The sequence below is a fragment of the Zosterops lateralis genome (assembly GCF_965231275.1).
Source record: "Zosterops lateralis genome assembly, chromosome: 25".
NCBI classification, from domain to species: domain Eukaryota; kingdom Metazoa; phylum Chordata; class Aves; order Passeriformes; family Zosteropidae; genus Zosterops; species Zosterops lateralis.
In genome coordinates this window covers 2,505,706-2,530,516 of record NC_139785.1, presented here as the reverse complement: position 1 = coordinate 2,530,516, position 24,811 = coordinate 2,505,706, and the positions used below count along the sequence as shown (strand labels likewise).

Here is a 24,811-nt window from a genome sequence, read left to right as displayed (position 1 = left end):
TTTTTTTTTTTTTGCAAGGAGACATTTCTATGTATATAAACAGCCCTTCCTCCCCAACCTGGTTAGACAAGAATGTTCCTGGGTGTGGACTGCCTTGTATAATTAACTGCACAGCTGGAGCTTCTGATCCCTCCACGTCTGCTCCTTCCTTTCCTCCTTTTCTTTTCCCCCTCGCATCCACCTGGGCGCGATCCGGGCGCGCTGCTCCTCCTCGGGAGCTGTCTGGGGGTGCGTCACCGGGGCTGAAAGGTTCCCTCATCCCACATTCCAGAGCCGTTCCTCGCCGAGACACGAGGGCCAGGCAGAGCCTGCCTGCCTTGGAGGGGCTGAGACAGACACAGGAGCTGGAGCAGAGGCACCACTGACCCCGCGGAGGCCATGGAGACGGGCAGCGCCGCCAGGACCAACGGCACCGCCAGCAAAGCCGAGGACGTCAAGAGCCCCACTGCCCCCAAAAAAGAAGAGGAAGCCAAGAAGGCCACGAGCCCTGGCGGGGGTGAGAAAGAAGCTATAAAAGGCACGGGCGGTGCTGCCTTGGAGACAGGGCAAATCAAGAGCTCCCTCTTCTCTGGGAGTGACTGGAAGAGGCCCATCATTCAGTTTGTGGAGTCATCCGACGAGAAGAGGTCAACCTACTTCAGCATGGACTCGGCGGACTCCAAGAAGATGCAGTTCCCCAGCGGCCAGATCGGGGACATGAGGAGACCGGCCCTGAACTTCCCGGAGAAAGGCGACCTCAGGAAATCCCTCTTCTCCTTGGATTCCAAAAAGAGCTTCCTGCCCGCTGACGGGGAAGGGAGGAAGTCCCTGTTCTCGGCGGGGCAGATGGGGGAGCTGAAGAAATCCTCCCTGCCCCTGGTGGAGACGGGTGACCTGAGGAGACCCTTCAACAAGGCCGACAGGGCCGCGGGCTCCCGGCCCCGCGTGAAGCTCGAGGACGTTCTCTGCGACTCCTGCATCGACAACAAGCAGAAGGCTGTCAAGTCCTGCCTGGTGTGCCAGGCTTCCTTCTGCGAGCTGCACCTCAAGCCCCACCTGGAGGGAGCGGCCTTCAGGGACCACCAGCTCCTGGACCCCATCAGGGACTTCGAGGCCAGGAAATGCCCCGTGCACGGCAAGACCATGGAGCTGTTCTGCCAGACGGACCAGATGTGCATCTGCTACCTCTGCATGTTCCAGGAGCACAAGAACCACAGCACGGTGACTGTGGAGATCGAGAAGGCGGGCAAAGAGGTAACTGTGTTCTCCTCCTTTTATTCCTCCCATTTATTCCTCCTTTAATTTCTCCTTTTTATTCCTCCTTTTTTTTTTTTTTTCTCCTTTTATTCCTCCTTTTATCCTTCCTTTTATTCCTCCTGTTCCCATCAGCCTGCAGATCCCACAGCCCGTGCTCCCCATCCTGCAATCCCTCCTCAAGTGATGGGATGGAATTCCAGATGGGAAGTGTTCAGTGGAGAACTGATATTCCCTGGGCACTGTTTTTTTCCATGGGATTGTTCTCTTGATCCTGCCTGGATCCTGCAGTTGTGCTGCAGGGATGGAGAACCTGGTTTCCAGCACACCTGACTTCCAGCAGAGGCTGAATCAAATCAGTTTTTAAGGCTTTTTTTTAAGCCCTAAATTAGTTTTTAAGGGGTTTTTTTTAAGCCTTAAATTTAAGTTTTTAAAAATATTCTCGGGTTTTGGCAGTGTCAGTGTGGTGTCACCCACAGAAAGGTGGGCACTGCTCAGGGTCAGCACCTCCAGAATACAAATTGTCAAATCAGTGGCTGCTGATGAGTTATTACTCATGAATAACTATTGCAAATTGCTATCTCAGCTCCTTAGAGTGAGATTAGGTTTGAGTTGGTTTTTTTTTTTCCTTTTCTGTTGAGCCACACCTATGGAAAAAGTCTTTTGAAGTTTAGATGGGGAAAAAAACAAACCCTGGTGCAAACACAAAACTTGATCATCTCCCCTGAGGTTCAGCAGGTTCAGAGAGGATGGACGTCCAGGCAGATTTCACTAATGAAATATCTTTCACCTCTGTTTGCTCAAAGCCTCCTGTTGTTTGTTTTCTGGGTGGATGAGGAGGATTTCACTTGTTACAGCAAAAAAAAATAAATCAGGGTCTCACCACGTTTGTTGCTGCACATCCCCGTGGTGAAAGCAGGAGCTGGCCTAGACACTTTCTAAGCAGACAGGACAGGAGAGGTGCCAGGAAGGAGCCCTGTAAAGTGATAATTATATAAAACAACGTGCCTGCAGTCACACAGTCAGAACCTGGAAGGGCACTAAGATCTCCCAAAGCCCAAACCGGGGCTGTGACGTGGTGACCAGGTACCTGCTGTGAGAGATTCTTGGGTTGCCTTGATGGGAAGGACAATTTCACTCTTTCTAAGGAGCTGGGAAGATTTACCTCATCAGGCTAAAAGGGAATTTTGTGTAGAGCTTATCTCTGGCTCCTCTGGCCTTTTCTTTGCCATCTCCAGCCTGGCTGAAACCAGACAAAGCCTTTTCCGTGTCTCAGCCAGCCTTTCCCAAATTCCTGCAGGGCTCTCCAGGCTGCTGTTTGTTCCATAATTGCCCGTCCTCGTGGGTTTGATGTCAGCCCTGAACCCTGCCGAGCTCTAACACAGAGCTGTGCCTGGTGTCTGTCCAATTCCTGCCCGGAACGAGGGGAGCAGCTGCTTCCTGAGGAAGCAAAGCCGCTCAGATCCTTCCTCCTGGGGCTGGAGACACCTCCAGCACCTTCATTTTAGAGATACAACAATGGATGAGCAGAGAAATGGGGTTTAAAGGCTGTTTGATTCCTCTCTCAGAGTCCTTGTGCCACCTTTAGCTCCTGCTCTGGCTCTGCTGAAGGATTTAGGATTTATCAACATGAATCATGCCCATGTGCCAGTTTCTCCTGACAGCGAGTTTGATCATGTTGTAACTGGAGCCGAGCATTCACTCAGACAAAAACAATTAGCGCCAAAGCTGTTGCCTACAAAATGTTTGTCCCCACCCCTGATTTATTCACCAGAGGTGGAGCCTCTGCAGAGCCACAAAGAGCAATGAATATTTCCAAGCCCCTGGTGTGTAACACCTCTGGTTATCAGATGGGCCCAGCTGGAATGTGACCACAAATTGGGAGAGTGGCTGGTGCTGCTGCCCTTTTGGGAGGGATCAGCAACAACCTCACACCTCCAGCTCATCCCTGCTCCTGTCCTGGGTTCCTCCAGCAGGGAATCCCAGCAGCTCCAGAGTGGCTTTAGAACCTCCAAACCCATCCTGCCCCTGGAGTGTGACCAGGATAAAGCTGTGTCCTGACAGAGCTGAGTGTCCAGGATTTATCTGCGAGGATTTCCTCGTCCCTGGCTGTTGTTGTGACTCCAGAACTTGAAATTACTCCAGATCTGGTGTTTGTTTTGCTGCACTGCCAGCCTGGGAGCTCGGCGATTTGGTGGCACCAAAGTGTCACAGAATCAGCTGGGTTTAGCTCCATCTGCCCTTCAGTGGTGCAGAATTAATGCAGATTTCAGCCTGTCTTTGCTGTAGGGAGGAGAGGAGCCGTGCTTTAGAGCTGGGAAAGCTCCTGCTGTGGAATTAGGAAACCCTGCTCGTCTCACGGGGCAGACAGAGAAGAGGAATGCAAACAAGCCAGAACACAGACACCTGTAGTTAGGGCAGTGCAAAGGCTGATATCTCTGTCTCAGACAGAGAACACACAGCAGCATCTTCCACTTTTCAGGAGCCTGGGGTGAGAGTCACTCACCCCCTGTTCCTGCTGGGCAGCCACGAGTGGAAGGCACGGGGACTCAGACAGAGACATTTGTCCTGACTTCCCACCCAGTGCTATTTGCCTATTTTACCCAGCAAACCTTTCATGCTCTCCCCAGATCCACTTTGCATTCGTTTCCTGCTGCAGATTTAAAGGGGAAAAAAGAGCAGTTTGTACCAGAACCAGTACAAAATAAAACCAGCCAGGAAAAGGTCTGTGAGGCTGGGTAATAACCCCTCACATTTGAAAAGTACAGTCCAATAAAACCCTTGATTTATCAGCAGAACCAGAACCCCCCAAAGTTCATTCTGAAAGGGGATCCTTCATCCCAAACCTGTTTTTCAGGGCTGCTCTCCACAGGAGACAATTTCACCTCTGCCTGGCTGTCCCAGGGTTGTGAATAAACCTGGCATTTCCTCCCAGCACCAGCCTTGGTGCTCAGCAAGCCAGGCCAGCTCTGCTGAAAAACATTTTGGTGTTGTTGTTTGTTTTTTTTTCTGAAAAACACTTTGGTTTGAGTTGTTTTTTGGTTTGTTTTTTTTTTTTTTTTTTCTGTAATTCTTTATCTTTTAAAGCCAAGTTCACTGTGGGTACAGGAAGGGGAGCTGGGTGTTTCTCCTTCCCACAGAGCAGCTTTGGAAAGGGAGGGATTTCACACAGCCTTTGGAGAAAACCATCCACGGAGATGGATCCAGAGGGATTCCCATCCCTGCATCACTTTCACTGAGCACAGAGCAAACAAAATTAAACCCTGGAAGGGTTTGGGGGCCTTTCTCACTGGCTGTGAGGTTTTATCTACACCAGCTGTGTGGACACAGCTCAAAATAAATGCTTTTTCCTCAGAGTTTCCTGCAGGAAGGGCACCTTTCCCAGCTGGAAATTGGAGTAAATTTGTCTGTTTGGCCAGATTCTGCAAGAATCCTCCACACTGAGGATAGAATTCAGGGGAAATCCACCTGTTTGCAAGTGAGAAATTCCCTTCCAAGCTGTGCAGAGACTCAGCTCCTCCAGGGGTGTTTTACAGGATGCTGGCAGAGTCTCCAGAGGTTTCAGCCCTCTGACACCCAGCCCTGCTTAGCAGAAACTGGGCTGGGAAAATGCAATTTTGCAGAAATTATGTCTAAAACAATCATTTGACTTTTCAGGCACGGCCTCCTGGCCCTGCACTGGGACAAGGAGCTGGAGCAGCTCTTGTCCAGCTCTGTGATTTCTCCCTGGCAGGACAATTAGCAGAGTGTTCATGTCCCAGGCTGGGGACACAGGGAGTGTTCCCAGAGCACTCAGGGCATGATGCTGCTTGTGCTGCTGCTGTGCCTTGCACAAAGCCCTTGTGCAAGGGCTCTAATCTCCCATCTGCAGCTCCTGCAGAGCACCAGGGCTGGGCTCAGCTGTGCCTCTTTGGATGTACACTCTGAACTTTCACTGGAGCCTCTTGGCTGTCCTAATTAACTGAGGCTCTAATAGGGGATCCTTGAAGGATCCTCAGTGCTTTCATTTCTCAGCTTGCTGTGATTGAAAATTGTCGAAATCTGGATTTTTTTTCCCTCTGTTCCTGTTATTTCTGCTCTGGAGGGGCCCCCATGATGGGGGTGTTGCTTTATTATTTCTCATTAGGATCTTCTGAACCCCAAGTCCTCCAATGGATTTATTCTGGGTGGTCAATCAAGTATTTTTGACCCTGGAAAATCTGGGAAATATGAAGAGAGACAGGAGTTTTCTCTTAGGGAGTGAAGCTGAGGCACTGCCTGTCCCTCACCTGTGGCCCCCAAACTGTGACTCTATATCTGTGTGATACATGGGCAGCCAAACCACCTTCTAGACAAAAAAAAAGGTCTTAAAACCATCAGGAAATCACCTCCTGAACCCTTGAGGTTGTGCTCCACCTCCAGAGCACCCTCCTGACCCCTGCTGCCCATGCCACCAGTTTTTCCACTATTCCAGAGTCTCTCTTTACCATTTTTTCCTTTGTTTAGGGTATTTTTCTGGTAGTATTTATTTAATAGCTTGCAGCACCCCACAATCACCTCTCCCTTCACCTCCCCTGCCCTTGCTGGAGCCTGTGCTGGTGTTTCCCCTTTGCCAAATCTGGCTGAGTGTGGGATTTGCATCCCGGCTCTTGGGACCATCTCTGTAATTTCCATTTGCAAGTCATGAACTCGCTCCAAATCGTTGTGTGCCTCTGCTCTTAAATGGTTCTTTCATCCCACACCACCTTTCTGGGGGGTGTTTGAACTGCTGACAGTCTGGAGCACTTTTACAAATAATAGTTCCCAAAAATTCCTTGCAGACCCATCTTAATTAAAAAGGACAGTAAAAGTATAATATTGTTATCATCACCTTCCAGCCATCACCTGATTTTATTTTTTTCCCTGTCATTTTCTTGGCAAATCTCTTGAGTTTGGGAGTGGCTGCGTGGCTGTGAAAGTTCTGCTCTTCCCCAAAAACTCCTTCCAGTCTTTCTCTGTAGGATTTCACTCACATTCCTATGAGGATGTGCTGATTTTTGGGGATGAGGAGGGAAATTAATTAAAACAATTAATGCCACCGGGATGCAGCTCAAGGAAAGAACTGGAATTTGGGTGTAATCCCCCCCAATGGTTAATGCAGTGGATAAAAAGGATTTAAGATATTTCCATCTGGTTGCATTTCCCTGCTGTGCAGAGCCCTGATGCACAGGACATCCCCCCACTGCACGTGGGGATGGGAGCCAGCAGGAATCCCTCCAAGCTGCTGTCTTGAAAATGTGAAAATTACGGGATCAAACTCCTCTCTTTTGTTCTTTCCATCAGTAGCAGAGCAGATTTTCTCATCTGGGAGCCAGTGTGGGTTCCCTGGTGGAGGAGCTGTGGCACAAAATCCTTTCCTGTGTGCCCCGAACCCCTGGGGAGGGTGAGAATCAGCCCATGGCCACCACTGAGGGGGTGTGGATGATGTTTAAAAAGCCAGAGCTCCCCTAACTCCCAAAAACAACGTGAGGATGCAGCTTTTGTGGCACTGAGACACCTCTGAGCACGTTTCCCTTTTTTCTGCCCACTTTTCCTGTGTTTTATAAGGCAGCAAAGCCACCCATCATTCTCCCTCCATAAACAGAGATTTTCTCAATTGCAGCAGCTGGGGCTGATGGCTCTCGGAGCAGCTGTGCTGGATTCCAGCTCCAGAGGGTGTTCAGACACTTGGCTGGCAGCAGGACAAGAGCTCCTGTCTGGGCTGGCTCACAGCTTCTCCCCTGCTCTTCATTTCGAGTGGAGAACTGAAAACTTTTAGGCTCTGATCAATCAGGACCCAGATTTTCATGTTCCATTCCATGATTTTCATGTCCCATTACGTTCTTGGATGGACAGCTGGAGTGTGAGAGTGGATTTATCCATCCATGCCTCTAATTGTTGGCCTGAATTTAAGTGGTTTGGGTTAATCCAACGATTTCCCCGAGGATCCCACACGAACAGCAGGTTCTCAGCGCTCTCCTGACATGACAGAGCACAGGGGATTTCTGCCAGCTCTGGGATTCCTCAGCAGCTCTGGGCTGGGTGTCCCACAGCCTGATTGCCTCCAGCCATGGCTGAGACCAACCTGAAATGCAGAAATGCAGCAGCGAAGGCTGGGCAGGATCAGTGGGGCAGGGATGGGGTCCTGGGTCACTGGAGTTAACGGGGCAAGGCTTTGCCAACATCCAGGCCCTGGGCTGATCCAGGGAAAAACTGATCCAGGGAAACAGTGCATGGTCCCCACAGCTCCACTGCCACCAATCCCTGTGCCTGCCTGAGCTCTGAGCCTCTCTGGGAAGCCACTGCACAACGAAATGCAAATGCACCCCAGCGAAGCTGCTGATCTCAGCCAAGCACGTTGACTACACCTCTTCCCTCCTCCTTTTGTGGCTTTTTTTTTTTCTTTTTAAATTTTTTTTTTCCAAGCATTCCCCAGCTCCATCGCTACATGAAAGCCTCTCAATTCAGAGCAAATTAATCCACAATCCTGTCTAAACAGAATTCCTGCCGGAGGCATCATCCTCTTGTTGCAACACTCGTCAAACGTCATTCCGTAATTACATGAAAACTGTTATTGCTGCACAGGCACACCCTGGGCTGGGCCCTGCTCTGCACACACAGCTGAATTTTGAAACAGCTCCCTTCCCCTGGAGCTCATGACTCCCGTGTGATTAAGAGCAGCACCCTGACAGCCTGGGAGGTGGGTGCTGCAGTTTTGCTGAGGGAGCTGACTCTGCTGGGACGGTGCCCGCGGCGGCCTGGAGCTCCCCACTGGTGTTCCCAGCACAGCGGGGCAGGTTCTGTGTGAACTGGGCCACCCTCAGCCCCAGCTCAGCTCTCTTTCCTCTCCTCTCCTCCCCACAGGCCGAGCTGTCCCTGCAGAAGGAGCAGCTGCAGCTGAAGATCATCGAGGTGGAGGATGAGGTGGACAAGTGGCAGAAGGAGAGGGACCGCATCAAGGTGTGTTTGAGCTCAGCTCCTCCTCCTCCTGCAATCATCAGTTTCTGCTCCCCTCTCCCTCATCCCTCTCCTTCCATCACTCCATCCCTTCCCCGGCCTCCATCCCATCCGCATCCCAAACTCCCAGCCAAATCTTGGAAACAACAACTCCCACTGAAGTCATCTTGCGACACTCCCCGCGGGGAGATCGAGCCCCGATACAAAACCAAGGCACCTCCCTGCTCTGGCTCCTCTTTTTAGGTCCCTTATGGCCCTTCCATCACCAGTAGCCAGGCAGATTTAGAGACAAAATCCAGAAATAACCTGCCAAAGGCCTCTGGGTCGCCCAAACTGAGATAAGACAGCAGGAGCAGGTGAATTTACCCCAACAAACACTTTATTTATGGTGGAACAGCGTATTTCCATGCTGAGAGAAGGCTCCTTTATAATTCTTGCACTGTGGTAAAGGTTGGAATAGAGTCATGGTATTTATTTTTTTTTCTTTTATAGCATAACTGAATAAAGCAGTGAAAGCACAAGTTGGAGACACCCCAGAAAATTTGCATGATATTAACAGGCAAAGCCATTCTTCTCCCTTTTATGTGGTGCAAGCACATTGGCTCACCATCTCTGCTTTCATCTGCTTTATTATTGCTACTATTATTATTATTATTATTATTATTATTGGAAACCTGACCTAGAAATTTTGACTCTCTATATAGTTCCATCCCCAGCCCTTCTGAGGAATATTTCAGAGACACCTCGAGGTCAGGCTTGTAAAAAGTGTTTCAGCACCTTTCATCCTTTGAAATGGTGGGAATTTGGTCCTGAAATTGTCCAGGAGGCAGAAGGAGCCCGATTGAGGAGGTCACAGAGTGTTTTTAAGCATCACCTGGGAGTGCAGGGATTGAAACAGGAGATAGGGAAGGCAGTGGCTCTTTTGGATTGCATCCATTGCAGGAACAGGTATTGCTTCTCCTGGCACAGCTGACACTTGCACAGCTGGAGTTTCCATACCCTAAATGCTGAATCCTTGGATTTATTTGTGTGTCTCTCTGTTGGCAAAGAGCCCCGTGAAATTTTAATATTTTTTTGCTCCTCTTTTCCTGCTGCCTCCCCTCCCTGCCCCTTCCCTGTGCAGAATTACACCACCAACGAGAAGGCCACGGTGGACCAGCACTTCAAGGAGCTGATCCGTGACCTGGAGAGGCAGAGGGATGAGGTGAAGGCTGCCCTGGACCAGAGGGAGAAAATCGCCTCGGAGAACGTGAAGGAGATCGTGGACGAGCTGGAGGAGAGGGCCAAGCTGCTGCGGGAGGACAAGGAGAACAGGGAGCAGATCCACCAGATCAGCGACTCCGTGCTCTTCCTGCAGGTGACACTGAGCTCAGCTCCCTGTCCTTTGTCCCCCTGAGGGTGGGATTGGTCCCAAAGACAATCCCAGAGATGTGGGAACTTCCCCACGGCAGGGTTCCCCTGGAGCTGGCTGTGCTCTGGGAGTGAGGATGGGCTTGGACACCCCACTGGTTTTTATGGGTGGCTGCAAACCATTTCCCTGCCCACCTCCACCGCTTTCCTCTGCACTTTTGGGGTCTGACACCAACCAGTTCCCTCAGATTCAGCCTCCACATCTTTATGCTCCCCATTAACCCCATAAACCTTTTTGTTTGGCAGGAATTCGGGGCTCTGATGAGGAATTACGTGCCCCCTCCATCCCTCCCGACCTACAGCGTGCTGCTGGAAGGGGAGAGCATGAGCCCCTCCATGGGGCTGCTCAGGGACGACCTCCTCAACGTCTGCATGAGGCACGTGGAGAAGATCTGCAAGGCAGACCTGGGCCGCAACTTCATCGAGAGGAACCACATGGAGAACGGTAAAATATCCCAAATTCTCCCCTCCCCTCCCTCCCTGTGTCCCTGGAGGGCACGGTCAGGGCTGGGGAGGATGAGGAGCACTCCTGGTGAAGAAGAAAGTGAGCAGAGACCCTGGGGGGAAAGTGGGAGCAGCAGCTCCTGTAGCTGGAATTAATTCTGGAGTAGGAAAGGTATTAGAAGGTGAATTCTGGAATATCAGAGATATTCTCCCACTCCTGTGTGAGGATGGAATCAGCTGAGCTGCCAGGGATTTAGGGTATTTCATGCAGGACACCAAACTGGCCCCAGTTCCCTGATCCTGGGTTCGTTTTAGGGTTTCATGTTCAGGATTTAATGGGTTCAGCCACCTCCTGTGTGGAGTCAAGAGCAGCCACCCTTCCCGCCTGCCCTGTGCCAGGCTCCAGACAGCCCCTGGAAGTTTGGCAGGACATTTTCCAGGAGGAAAAACTCCCCAGCTCTGCTGAGGCAGCTCAGTAAAGGGCAAAGGCAGTGGCACAAAGGTGAATGTGGGATGGCAAGTCTGAAATCCTATTTGTACACTCAGTTGGCACATGTAGGGTGCTGGTGTCACATCAAATATCACAAGTGCAGGGTTTCAGCCTCTGCCTGCCTGGCTGGAGCATGAAATACCCTGCAAGCACCTGCCACTGACAAGGAATATTTGAAAATCGGATTTTCCAAGTAAAAAGGGGCTCCATTTTGGGAGTTCAGCTACAACCTGAGCTGGAATGACTCTGATCATGTTCCCTGTTCCAGCTGGGGCAGCTTTCCTGCCCGCCCTGATCCAGGCTCCTCCCCACACTCCAGTGATGTCTGAGGTGATCTCTAAGGTGAACAGAGAGGTCACAGCCAACGCCACAGCCCCAAAACCAATCTTTAGGCTTTATCACCCACTTCCTCACAACTGGCTGTGAATAAAGGCCTTGTCTTGCATCAGGCTCACCCCTGAGATCAGGACAGGGCACCCAACAGGGCTGTGCTGTCTGCACTGCCCACAGGCAGCCTCTGCAGCCCTGGGCCTGTTGCCCAACCCCAGGGAATGACCTCTGGCCCCAGGGGCTGCAGGGATGGGGTGAGTGGTTATCTCACCTGGCTGTGACCTCTCAGCCACTGAGGAATCCCAGAGAGCAGGGCAGCAGTGGGTGATGGCAGCATAAACAGCACCCTGCTCCTCCAGGAGGATGTGGGAGCCCAAAAGGTGCAGGGATAACCTCAGGGACAGCTCATACAGCACAGGCAGCTGAGGAGCTCTGCTGCAAACCTCCAAAGTCGCTGATAATTCACTCAAATTCACTGTATTCACTGGACACCCCTCCTGTATTAATAATGGCTCTGTCCAGAGCCATCGTTCTCCATCAGACATGAATTAAATGGACCAGATCCTTCTGGACCAACCCTTCAGGAAGGTCAGGGATCCCAAAGTGCTCAGGATACAGGTTTTAAAACTCTCCCTGCCTTTAAAGTAGCACCAGAAATCGAACATTACTTATCCTTCAACACTGCAACATTCCCATTTAAATTCTCAACAAGCTCCAGAATTACCGAGAAATTTGACAATAACTCAATATCAGTAGGTGACAGACAGATCCAAAAATCACTTCTCTGCATTTTTTTTCTCTCTTTTTTCACCTGCAGCTGTGCAGAGTTTCCATCTGCTGGGCTGGGTTTTGTCAGTCCCGGAGCATTTTCCTTGGACATTTTTTAAACCCAACAAGGTTCTGCAGCTACTCAGTTCTGGTAGCTCAGGATAAAGCCTGATTGCTTCTTGATTATTTTAATTGGGGTCTCCCCTGTACTGTCAATGCCAGAAGCCCTCTTTGCTATTTGAAATCCACAAAACTCAAGTGCCAGAATCATTTTTTAACTCCTGCCAGGGACCTGGCTGCTTCACCAGGGACACAGCTTGGATTCTGCCCTAATGAAAAGCTGGGAGCAGGTGGGAAATGTTATTTATGGCCAGTCCCAGGAGCTTCAGAGCTCTCCCTTCCCCAAGCCATGGTTACAGATGAAAGAGGGCAGCACTCTGCATCCAGTGGCTGCGAGGGAATTAAATCCATTAAGGAACTGTGGAGTTATTAACTCGGGCTCCCCCTGAGTCACTGCAACAAATTCATTTGCAGCTGGCTTGATCTTCTACTGTAAAAAAAAAAAAAAAACACAACTTCCCAGGAAGAAATATTATATTAATGGAGTGAAAGCTGCTTAATAGCAGACTCCAAAGGGAATCCACGGCCTTTTAGTTGTCATAACAGGTACCAACGTGGCGAGGAGACAAATAATCAGGGAGCTTAAATGGCACCAGAATAAATGGGAGAAATAAAAGAAAAGTTTGTGCAGCGACTTGAGAATCAAAGAATGGAGTTATTTAAACATAAAAACTGAATTTAGTTCCTTGCAGAGAACAATAGGTTTATAGAGGCCTTCAAGGAATGTTTTTTTATGAATGAGCATGGTGATAAAGGCTCGTTTCCTGTGAATCAGGGTCAGAAATCCAAACCCAGGCTGTGTAAGAGTGAGTTTGATCCATGAAACCTGGGCCAACCACCCTTGTCCAAGAGTTCAGAGCTGTTTGCAGCTCAGCTTTAGCATCTCTCTCTAAAAAGCAGAGAAACAAACCCACTTAACCCTCCCAGGGGTGATGTGTGGAGCTTTGAGGAGTGGCAGTTCTCCATCAGGCAGCTCTGAGCTCAGGCTGAGCACACAAAGGAGCCAAACTCAAACTCTCAGAGTCATTTTCAGCCACACAAAATATTGTGGTAAGAAAAATGCCTCAACCCTCAGGTGTCCCTGTGGATTTTAGCAGATCCTGTCTTCTAAAAAGAAAAGATCCCGTTTTCTCCTGTGTCTGCTGTGAGGCTGAACTCTCCAGCTGGGCTCTGCCTCTGAGGGAACATTTTATTTCAGACTCTGGGCAGCCCCAGAGCTGCTTGAGCTGCCAGGCAAAGATCCCAGAGGGGGATTAAAGACCCCCCAGTACAGCCCTGAGCTGATGCCCTGCTCTGCCTCCCCAGGGGACCACCGGTTCATGATGAACAACTACGAGTGGAACCAGCCCGACAACCTCAAGAGGTTCTCCATGTTCCTGTCTCCCAAAGGTACGGCACCCCGAGGTGGGCAGGCTCCCTCCCAGCCCGGGAAAAGGGACTTCACTGATGGTGTGGCCCAAAGTTTGCTCTCCCTCACATTTCAGGTCCATCCCTCTGCACCTTTTTTTTTTCTCTCCAGCTTTTGTAGAGCTTTAGAAAGGTTCTGCCTCAAAGCAGGCAGAAAAGGTTCTCAGTTTTATGGGGAAGAGCTGGAGTGTCTGAACTCCACCCAAGAGTGAATATAGGGGAGTTTTAACATGAGTTACCAGGATAAAATCCGTGTTTTTCTCCACCCAAAGCTTCTCTCTCTCTGCTGTCAAGTGAAAGCTGCACTAAGCATTCAGATTTCACTTTCACCACCAAACATAATTTTTCCTTAAGGGGAAAGGACAGAAGGAGTGAGGAATGTGTCCTAAAAAACCAAAAAGTCAGGAGTCTGGAGTTCCTCTCTGAGCTCTGACAGGAGCCCTGGTGATTTGTTTGTGTCTCACTTGCTGTGTGGCCACTGCAGGATGAGTTTTTGGAGTGAACCAATGTTTCCAGCACATCCAGCTCTAAAATCACAGTTGGCATTCCCAAATTGGCACCCAGAGCAAGGAGCTGAGAGTGCTGAAAGCCCAGGCAAGGCCAGGAACAAAAGAACAGGAAGAGTGGCATGAAAAAGTCACCAAATTTCAGCCCTGGCCGGGTGTGCAGGGTGTTCCCAGCCGCTGCTCTGCAGACAGAGGGTGGGCAGGGACAGGGACACTCCCTGAGGGACATTCCTGTGCTGGGGGTTCCTGGGGATAACCCAGAGCCCAACACTGAGCCTTTGTCTGGGTTGTCACTTTGCCCTTCTCCTCTGCCCTCAGCCCTGGGGATGGTGTTTGGAGCATTCCCATTTCAGTGCCAGCAGGATTTGATCAGGGCTCTTCCCAATTTCAGGGGCAGAGGGGCTGGTTTTTCTAGGGTTGGGTTTGTTTTGCTGCTCTCTTGCTCAGCTGCCCCCAGCCCTGTGCTGCTGCCAGGGAAATCCTGCTGAGACCACAGACCAAAACTTTCCAACCCTGGGGGAAGTTCGAAAATCGATTCTAACATTGCACAGGCTGAGCTTATCTCTGCCCAAAGTGTGGAGCTTTCAGGTGGAAACAGCCCCAAAGGCATTTAAAGAGTGTGGCAGGGAGGAAAGCTGGACAATGTGGACAGATACTGCCCAGCCTGGCAAAAAGGAAGGGAAAAAAGAAGGAAAAAGCCATTTTGGCAGTGGCACAGTGTGGTCAGTGGTGCCAAGAGTGCCTGAGCTTCCCTCTGCTGCTCTCTGGAGCTGCTGACACCTGGGATAAGAGGGGAATCCACCATTCCAACTCCCTGAAGACCCAGGAGGGATCTCTGATCCCTGTGGTTTGTGTCCAGAGCAGGGTGAGGGCTGCACAGCAATTCCCCTCTTCCTGCTGACTGTCCACACTCTGGGGGTTCTTCATCCACCTCCACAGCCGTGTTTTCCTGGAAACACAGACAGTGCTGCATTCCCAATTACTCATCCTGTGTTTTCTCTCGGTGAAGTGACTGTGGCCAAAACAAGCAGGGCCATGACTGCACACAGAGCCTGGGCTGGGGATGGAGCACACAGGGCTCAGGGTGACAGCAGGGCTCCAAATGCTGGGGATTGAACACACAGGGCTCAGGGTGACAGGAGGGCTCCAGCTGTTGGGGAGGGATCTGGGGACAGGGTTCAGGGGTGACAGGAGGGCTCCAGCTGCTGGGGAGGGATCTGGGGACAGGGTTCAGGGGTGACAGGAGGGCTCCAGCTGCTGGGGAGGGATCTGGGGACAGGGTTCAGGGGTGACAGGAGGGCTCCAGCTGTTGGGGAGGGATCTGGGGACAGGGTTCAGGGGTGACAGGAGGGCTCCAGCTGCTGGGGATTGAACACACAGGGCTCAGGGGTGACAGGAGGGCTCCAGCTGCTGGGGAGGGATCTGGGGACAGGGTTCAGGGGTGACAGGAGGGCTCCAGCTGTTGGGGAGGGATCTGGGGACAGGGTTCAGGGGTGACAGGAGGGCTCCAGCTGCTGGAACCACGCTGGGGAGGGATTTGAGGAGCAGGATGAATCAGTAGGCAAAGCAGGAGTGACCCACTTGGCTTGCAGGCCTGGCTGGCCAAGGATTACCCGATGAATAATGCAACATTCCCCATCATCATTTAACTCTCTGGAGCTCTCCTGCCCTGCCCCTGTGGCACCAAAGTCCAGCTGATTGCATCTTTGTTAAAGAATCCCAAAAATGGGAGGAAAAAAAACCCCAAAAAACCGAGGACCACCCTTTGCATTGTGTAATCCTTCAACAGCTCATGAGAGCTTTGCTGCACACCCTGTTCCTGGCCGGGGTCACTGCAGATTCTGCCCCAGGCCACAGTGGGAAGTCTGTTTGCTGGATTGAGGAATGCTCAGTGCTAATTGCAGCAGCCCCAGACTGAGGAGCTGCCTGGAGTCCAGCTGGACCTGATGGGGTTTAAGCCCTGCTTAAATTCGAGGAGACTTCCACTGCTCTTGAGTTTCATAATAAATGGCTTCAGACTGAAAGGGAGGAGGTTTAGAGGGGATATTAGGATGAAATTCTTCCTGTGAGGGTGGGGAGGCCCTGGCACAGATTCCTGGAAGTGTCCAAGGCCAGGCTGGAGCACCCTGGGATGGTGGAAGGTGTCCCTGGAATAAGATGATTTTTAAGGTCTCTTCCAACCCAAACTGTTCCATTATCCAATATTTGCTTGCAGGGATGGCAGGAGGAGGCAGAGGGACCTAAGACATTTCCAACACTGCCTCAGACACAGAGGAACAATCCATTCAGCTGCCCCACGCTCCTTTCTGTCCTCTCCCACTAAATTTTCTTCTCCTGATGTGTCAAACAGTTTGGCCAAAGCCAGGAGGAGGTTGGAAAAACCATCTTGAAAGCCTTTGAATGAAGAGTAGAAGGGACTCAGGCACACGGAGAGAGAATTGTGTAAACAGAAACACACGTTAAACAGAGAAGCAGCCCACAGGATGGCAGCAGAGCAGCTCCAAGAATCCATCTCTTTGCTTTGCTGGGAGCCCAGTGCCTCCAGAAGGGCTGAGCAGCACCAGACTGTGTCCTGGTGGAGCCTGGGGCACGCACCTGGCACAGGGCTGGGAAATGTCCCTGTCCTGGTGCCTTTGCAGCTCTGAGCCCAAACCTGCAGAGCTCTCCTGTTGGCTCCCCAAAGCTGAGCTGGCAGCTCTGTGGCCCTGAGAGCTCTGCTGGGTGCAGGAGAAGCCTGTTCCCCATCCCCACTACCCAGGGATATAAACCCCATGTTTCCCTCTGCTGCCTGGGCCCAGATTTCTGTTTTGGGGCTGCTCCCAGCTCAGTGGGGACCTTTCCCTAGAGACCTCTACTGCTTGGGTCCAGGTTTCTGTTTTGGGTTTGCTCTCAGCTCAGTGGGATCTTTTCCTAGAGCAATGCCAGGTACAGACCTCTAAGGTCTTTGAGCCTGGGTCCAGATTTCTGTTTTGGGGCTGTTCCCAGCTCAGTGGGATCTTTTCCTAGAGCAATGCCAGGTACAGACCTCTAAGGTCTTTGAGCCTGGGTCCAGATTTCTGTTTTGGGTTTGCTCTCAGCTCAGTGGGATCTTTTCCTAGAGCAATGCCAGGTACAGACCTCTAAGGTCTGGGCCCAGATTTCTGTTTTGGGGTTGCTTGCACCTCGGTGAGGACCTTTCCTAGAGCAATGCCAGGTACAGACCCCTGAGGCAGCTGGTCAGGAGCCCACTGCTGAACTGGATGCTCTTGTTTTACAGCCAATTTCAGCCCACGGTCATGGGAATTTTCCTCCTTCCAAGCGACTGAGGAAACACTTGGTACGGGTAATTCCGCCTTCAGTTTGAGAGGATCTAACCCCCCGTGCCAGAGCTTCCTTCCTGCCTGACTAACCCTCCTGTGCTGCCCCTCCTGCCTGCCCTGGCACTGAGAACCCCCGAGCTCCTGCTGGGCTCCCAGCACTGTCTGCACAGCCCAGGGGAGGGAAAGGCCCCCCTGCTCCTCCTCGTTCACAGAGAAAACAGGTGGAAAACACAGTTTGCAAAACCCCCCAGGACTTTCAGGAATCTCTGTGGAGGTTGTGGCAGGGCCAGGAGGAGACTCCAAACACTCTCAACCGGCCTCAGAAGCACAAGGGGCTTCTTTCTATCACACCTTTTGTTAAGAAGTTCTCACTGACACAGCCTGGCCCGTGTTTGTGCCTTTTCCTCCCAGCTCCTCATCTTCTTTTCCCAACATTTCCCTCCTTGGCTTTGTTCCTGCGAGGTCCAGCCTTTCCCTTGGCCACCCAGCCTGGGGATCTCTGGTGACTCACAGCCACAGCTCAGCCCCTCCTGCTCTCCAGGCCACGGCCAGGGCTGTGTCCCTCTCATTTCCCTGCTCTCAGATCCCTCCTGGCAGCCCCCGAGGAGCCCAGGAGGGGAACCTTTAATGGATGAAGCCTGTGAGGCGAGGGCAGTGCTGGAGTCATCCCTCCTGCCTGGGGAGGTGCAGGGAGCTCCAAACCTGCACTCTGGGGCTCTCAGGGGAAAGGCTCTTCCCTGCCTGGAGCATCACCTCACACCCACACACAGCTCTCATCTGCCTCCTCTCCCCCAGAGGAAAGAGCCAGTGCCTCCAGAAGGGCTGCAGCAGCACCACTGTGTCCTGATAGAACCTGGGGCACACACCTGGCTCAGGGCTGGGAAATGTCCCTGTCCTGGTGCCTTTGCAGCTCTGAACCCAAACCTGCAGAGCTCTTCTGTCGGGTCCCCAAAGCTGAGCTGGCAGCTCTGTGGCACTGAGAGCTCTGCTGGGTGCAGGAGGAGCCTGTTCCCCATTCCCCACACACAGGGATATAAACCCCATGTTTCCCTCTGCTGCCTGGGTCCAGATTTCTGTTTTGGGGCTGCTCCCAGCTCAGTGGGACCTTTCCTAGAGCAATGCCAGGTACAGATCTCTGAGCCTGGGCCCAGGTTTCTGTTTTGGGGCTGCTCCCCCCCGAGCCTGAAGTGAGCCCTTCACCCCTGAGGGGAGGCAGAGTCACAGGTGTGTCTGGAAATGCCCCCCTGGAATAACAACCCCTCTTCTCTTCCAGTAGGCAATGGCACTAAGCTGCCTTTTCAGTTCTCCTCGGTGGGACAGAATCCGCCCGGTGACTTCAGCAAACAGTCTGATGGGAGCCTCTTCACTAAAACCGGTACTGGGAGCTGAGTGTTCCCTCCTCCTGCCCCTCTGAGTGACAAACCCCAAATCCTGCTCTGGCTCCCTGGGGCAGCCCCACCCTGCCCAGGACCTGCCCAGAGCAGCCCCACACCTACACCTGGGGCTGGCTGCACCTGCCCAGGAGCGACTCTGCCAGGAGCGTGCAAAAATATTAAAGCTTTATCTAAGGAAAGATTTTCTTTATCTAAAAACTTTTATCTAAGGTGGAGGGATCTAAAATTTTGTTTGTAACGGGCAAGGTAAATAAATTTTAGATGATTTTCGAGGAAGACTCTGTGGCCATTTGCCCCTTTAGTTTCATCACTGAAAAAAAACACAAAGAGCACAACCTTAAAAAATAAAAATTAAAAAATGCAGGAGCTGCCTGTCCTGAAAAATAATGCAAACTGCACAACTTAAAAAAAAAAAAAAAAAAAAAAAAAATTAAAAAATGCAGGAGTTGCCTGTCCTGAAAATTAACGCAAACAGCACAACCTTAAAAAATAAAAATTAAAAAATTCAGGAGCCCCTTGTCCTGAAAAATAATGCAAACTGCACAATCTTTAAAAAAAAAAAAAAATTAAAAAAAAATTTAAAAAAAGCAGGAGCTGGCTGTCCTAAAAAATAACACAAACAGCACAACCTTAAAAAATAAAAATATGCAGGAGCTGCCTGTCCTCATCCAGCCGAACCAAACCCCATTCAGCACCTCATCTCCCTCCTGTCACTGCCCACCAGGGGTGGGATCCAGGAGCAGCAGGGGCTGCCCAGCAGGGCCGGGTGTGATGGGTGGGGGATGCTGTGGTGCACCCCTGGGTGCTGCACCCCTGGGTGCTGCAGGGGCTCAGGCCTTGCCCAGCTGCCACAGGAGCTGCAGGAAGGCCCAGCTCAGCTCTTGGCACTAATTAAACAGCCCACAGGGCTCTCTGCGACAGGCACAAGGCTGAATTTAATTGGTGTGATTGCATTCCACCTCTCTACATTTGTTTAATTAGCTGGGCCTTCTCTGCTGCCTTTTCCTGCCTGGTTGGGTGGTGGGAGAGGCATCTGTCTGTCTGTCTGTCTGCTGGCTGTCTGTCCTGTCCCAGCCCGGGGACTGCTGCATTTCCATGTTGAGCAATGCAATGTTAATGAGGTGGCACTTCCAGTCCTGCTGCTCAGTCGGGGAGGGGACACCATGGGGGGGTGACAGTGACAGGGCTGATGTGTGACCGGCTGTGTTTTGTGTTGGCACAGCCTACCCTTCCATAGTGAGGCACCAGTCTGCAAAGGTGACGCCACAGTCGTGGAAATCCTCCTCCAAGCAGTCTGTATTGGTAAGAAAAATGATGGTTTTTTTTCCCTTGGTAGAGTCTGTATTGGTAAAAAAAAAAAATAACAATTTTTTTCCTTGGGAGAGTCTGTATTGGTAGAGAAAAATTACATTTTTTTTTCCTTGGGAAAGTCTGTATTGATAAGAAAAATGACAAGCAGTCATTACTGGTGAGATCTTACAAGCATTGTATTGGTAAGGAAAATGACAATTTTTTTTTTCCTTGGAAGAGTCTGTATTGATAAGAAAAATGACAATTTTTTCCTTGGGAGAGCTTCAGCCTGTTCCAGGGGGGTTCTTCAGATTTAAGGATGGGTCCTTTGGAAGTGTAGAAATAAAAGCTTCAGCCCTGCTGCTCCTGTACAGGATGCAAATTAAAACCCCCCAAATTTTCACAGCTGCAAAAATGATGTTTCAGAAAGGTTTCAGTCTCAAATTTGATGCAGAAGATTGAAAATGTGCAAATCCTGTAAAATGACAGTGGCAGGGGTGTCACCCACTGGTGTCACCCTGTGACATCCGTGACACCAGGGACAGGCACATTAAAGGGCCCTGCTGACCGTGTCCTGCAGTGCCAGGGCAGGATCAGAGATGAGGGGTCAGGCTGTGAGCAGGAACCACCACAGCACCTCCAGCCACTCCTTTCACACTGATCAGGACAACAGGGATGTTTTAGGGCTTGTAGTCCCAAATACACAACCAGGTCATGCACTGCCTCAGGTTAATCTGGTTTTATTCACACTGGCCTTGCATTATCTGAATTAAGACTGTCGAGCTTTTTACCACCACAAATGAAACATTTTTTTTTAGTTTGTTTTTCTAATTTCTGATTGCACATTTGTGAGAGATGGTTTACTGTTCAGTGGAAATGAGACCTGTGAGGAGCAGAGGGTTGGGAACTGAGGGCATTCCCACACTGAGGGAAACACAGCACAGGCAGAAAGTGGCTGGATCTGCTCCATCTTCGAGGCTCCCCAGGAGGTGAATTCCTGTGAAAGGGATGTTCCCTGGCAGATTCTTCCTTTCCTCCAGCCTTTGAAGGTGCTGCAGCAAACCAGCAAAATCCTGCCATCCCTTCTGGCTTTGACCCTCTCAAACATCATCACCCACATCCATTTTGTGTTCCCAGTGATTTTTCCTTAATCCCCACAGGGAAAATCTGGGTAACTTCTCCCACCATCCCTCCCCTGTGTCCCTTCCCCTCCTGTGCACAATTTGTAATGACCATTTCCTTTTTACAGCCAATATTCACCACACAGCCCTGAAGCCAGCAATTGAGCTGATAAATATAAGCATTTAAAAGCCCCAAAATAGAAATGCATCCTCCAGTATCTCTGCAGGAGCTTTTATGGTCTATTGGGCCAATAATCTGGCTTTTAAAATAGCCTTAAATGTGTATTTAAGTAATATACACTCTAAAAGGTCTGTAAATATGAATTTTCACAAAGGGCTGAGCTGTTTAAGGAGGAAGGGCTTTTCTCACATTCAGGGAGCTGTTTTAAATGAAGCCCTTCCCCTATTTCTTATCTTAATTCTGTTGGAAGTTAAAGCCATAAAATGAAAAGAATCTCAACAAAAAGGAACATTGAGCAGGAGGTGCTGAGCACTGAGCAGGGAGATGGGCTGGGGTTGCTCTCCAACCTGATAATAATTAATTATATGTTCCTGATGTTAAACAGGGCTGCACTAACAGGGGCCTGTGGGGTCTCTCTCATGTGAGAACAAACCTAAGACAGAGTGGGCATTAAAACTCCCATTTTTTCCCCTGAATTTCAGGGTTATTCCTTAGTGGTGGGAGAATATTCTCACCCAGGATGGAGATTGTGCAGCCAGTGCTCCCAGCAAATAAATTGTCTGTGGTTTCTGCAGCACAGCACAGCTTTGCTGGAATGGGGCAGCTCAGAGTGAAATTCCAGGGGCAGGCCCTGATGGGATGGAATTCTCTCAGGGACTGCAGCAAACCCAGCTGGAGAGGCAGAAAATGCCAATTCCTGTTGGTTCTGCCCCATCTCTCCACTTGTGTTCCTGTTTACACAAACACGGGGCGCTGCAGCCCAAACCAGCCCCGCTGTGTGAGAACTCCCAGGCACAAGAAATAAACCCCAAACTTGCATAACCGTGAGTGTGACAACTCCCCTGAGCTGTCAGCTCGGCGAGCAATTAAAACACACTGAGAGAGGCATAAAAATAAAGGTGACATTCCCCTTCTCCCTAAAAAAAAACCCTCTATCTCATCAAGCTGTGAGTCACAGTCTGAGGTTTTACATGAGGCATCGTTTGGCTCAGTGAGGGCCATGCAAAGCACGTGTGGAAATCAGACACACACACACACACAAAAAGCCAAGTTATTTGCGTTTGATGTCTGCAGCACCTCCAGGAGGGGAAGGAGGCAGTGCTGCTGGTCAGGAGGGAAAACTGGAGGTGTTGGGGTAGGAACTCCCTGAGCTCCTGGGCTGAGGGACACCAGGATGTGACCATGGAGCTCCTGGCCTGGGCAGGAAACAGGGCTGGGATGGAGAAATTAACAGTTTTAATGCTGGGGAGTTGGATTAAATGAGATTTTTTTGGTCCCTTCCCAGCCCAATTATTTCCCAAGGAATGGGGTGATGGGTTTCCCTGGCCCAGGCAGCAGCTGGGGGGTGCAGGGGACACTTGGACACCCAGAGGGGCTGTGAGGACAAGGCTCAGTGACATCCCCAGGGGGACTCAGAGCAAAGGCAGCAGCTGGGACAGGCCTGGAGCACAGAAACACAGCAGGGTTTGGACCTGAGAGGTGACCCCATTCCCAACCCTGCAGGGACAGGGATGTCACCTGCCAGGTCAGGTCACCTGGGGCAGGAGGTGGCACCATGGACAGTGCCAGGGTGGATCCCAAGGACAGGAGGTGGCTCTGAGGCTGTTCTTGGGACAGGAGGTGTCACCATGGACTGTTCCAGGGTGGATCCCAGGGACAGGAGGTGGCTCCAGGATTGGTCCTGGGGCAGGAAGTGGCTCTGAGTCTGTCCTGGAGACAGGAGGTGACTCCAGGATTGTCCTTAGGGTGGCTCTGTGGACAGTTACAGGGTGGATTCCAGGGACAGGAGATGACTCCAGGATTGGTCCTGGGACAGGAGGTGGCTCCAGGGTTGTCCTTGGGGCAGGAGGTGGCTCTGAGTCTGTCCCTGGGGCAGGAGGTGGCTTCAGGATTGTTCTTGGGGTGGCTCTGTGGATAGTCCCAGGATGGATTCCAAGGACAGCAGGTGGCTCCAGGATTGGTCCTGGGGCAGGAAGTGGCTCTGAGTCTGTCCTTGGGGCGGGAGGTGGCTCCAGGGTTGTCCTTGGGGCAGGAGGTGGCTCCAGGGTTGTCCTTAGGGTGGCTCTGTGGACAGTCCCAGGATGGATCCCAAGGACAGCAGGTGGCTCCAGGATTGTTCCCTGATCCCCCAAGGAATGGGCTGGTGGGTTTCCCTGCAGGATGCGGATGGGGTGAGGTGTGGGATCAGGACAAGTCGGGGCTCAGACTGACGTGTCCCCATTGTCCCCTGCAGTCACATTACCGCCCCTTCTACGTCAACAAAGGCAACGGCGCCACCTCCAACGAGGCCCCCTGAGGTGCAGAGGATTTTGGGGAGAGCTGGCGGCGCTCGGACAGCTGCGGATTGCCATGGATGTACCTGCTTCCCCCCAACCCTCCTGCTCCAGCCTCCGCCAGCTCCGGGCAGGGGCAGAGGGGACCCGCCTTTCCCTGAGCAAACCGGGACTATCCCCCAGATCAGAGAGACCTTCACACCTCTGCTGGCCCCTCCTTGTCCCCTGCCTGTCCCCAGCTGCTCTGCCCCTCCTGGGAATTGTGGATGCTTGGGTGGCACCCCCTGCTATAGGCAGCTGTCCCCTTGTCCCCAGAGCTGGGTGTCCCCAAAGCTCTGCCCAGGCTGGAGCTTTTCCTCTGCCTCTCCATCCTGGGGACACCCAGCTCCCCCTGGGGTCACATCCCCTGGTGGCATCAAATGTCCCCAGGGTCCTCCATCAGCTCAGCTCTGCTCCTCACCTGACAAAAAAAAGAAAACCCACAGGATTTTTTAGAGCTGCTGGAGGAGGGCAGGGAGGTTTTCCAGCCCTTTAAAGTGCCCCTCCAGCCACCTTTTCAAATTAAGAAATAAAAAGCAAATCCATCCTAGTAATGCAAGATTGATTAGATGCCATAGGTGCTGGGTGCTTTTCTGGTTTGTGCTGTTTGCTTTTTTTTTTTCTTAATTCCCCTAAACCAAAATTGATTTATATACTGTAGTTCAGGTATTTTATATTTTATTTTTCCCCCTGCAGTGGGCAATGAGAATTACTGCCGCAGCTTTTTGCTCAGGATAATATTTTTGTATTTGTCCCCTGGACAGATGAATCACCTCCAGGGCTGGAGAACCATTCCATGATCTCCCTGAGGTGATTTTCCCTCTCCATGGACAAGCTGAGGGGTCCAGTCCATGCTGTGCAGGGGGAGAAATGGCAATAAGAGCCCTCAAATGGTGAAAACCAAAACCTAACAGCTCCTTTTCAAGGTTTGCTCTATTCAAGCAGTTTTGGAATGGCTTCCCCCCACTTTTTCCTGCTTGCAGCACCTTGCTGAGGGAGGTCCCACCTGAAAATCCCTTCCTGGCTCATCCCTTCCCAAAGATACTCATGGCTTTTTAACCCAATGCCTCACCCAAAACTGCTGGGGCTGAATGTTGGTCACTCCAGAGCACTTGAAATGTCACTTTATGATGATTGTTTTTTTATTTTTCCCCATAAAGACCATAAGGAGAAGGGGCTGGTGTGGTAGGGCAGGATGGACAAAAGGGATGTGAAAAAAGGGATGGAATGGCTGGGAAAGGCACTGAGGGGTTTGAGGATGTGTGTGAGAGGACAAAACCAGCCCCTTCCAGGTCTCACTGTTCTGCCCTTGAGCAGGTCGAGTCAAACCTTCCAGCACCTCCTTTTAATGCTCCAAACACATGGGCATGGCCCTTCCTGCTCCTCTTCCTCCTCTTCCTCCTCCTCCTCCTCAGCTTGGATATAAACCCCCCATCCCTCCCTGCCCTGTGTGGTACCAGCTGGGTCCTGCCTGAGGCCAGACAGTCCCTTCCCTCCCTGCCCTCTCTGTGCTCCCTTTCCCCTCCCCAGGGGCCTCCCCCAGCCCTGCACA

General features: G+C 51.3%; 1 protein-coding gene across 1 annotated transcript; it reads left to right on the top strand.

Moving 5' to 3' along the window:
- Window positions 1-378: 378 nt before the first annotated feature.
- On the top strand, window positions 379-23,243 carry TRIM29 (tripartite motif containing 29; the record flags this gene model as incomplete). The annotated part of the gene is made up of 9 exons (XM_083878004.1): window positions 379-1,233; window positions 8,095-8,190; window positions 9,311-9,544; window positions 9,844-10,042; window positions 13,055-13,138; window positions 16,919-16,978; window positions 18,238-18,336; window positions 19,578-19,657; window positions 23,181-23,243. The coding sequence occupies 9 exons, from the start codon at window positions 379-381 to the stop codon at window positions 23,241-23,243; spliced, it is 1,770 nt and encodes a 589-aa protein (XP_083734130.1).
- Window positions 23,244-24,811: the final 1,568 nt, after the last annotated feature.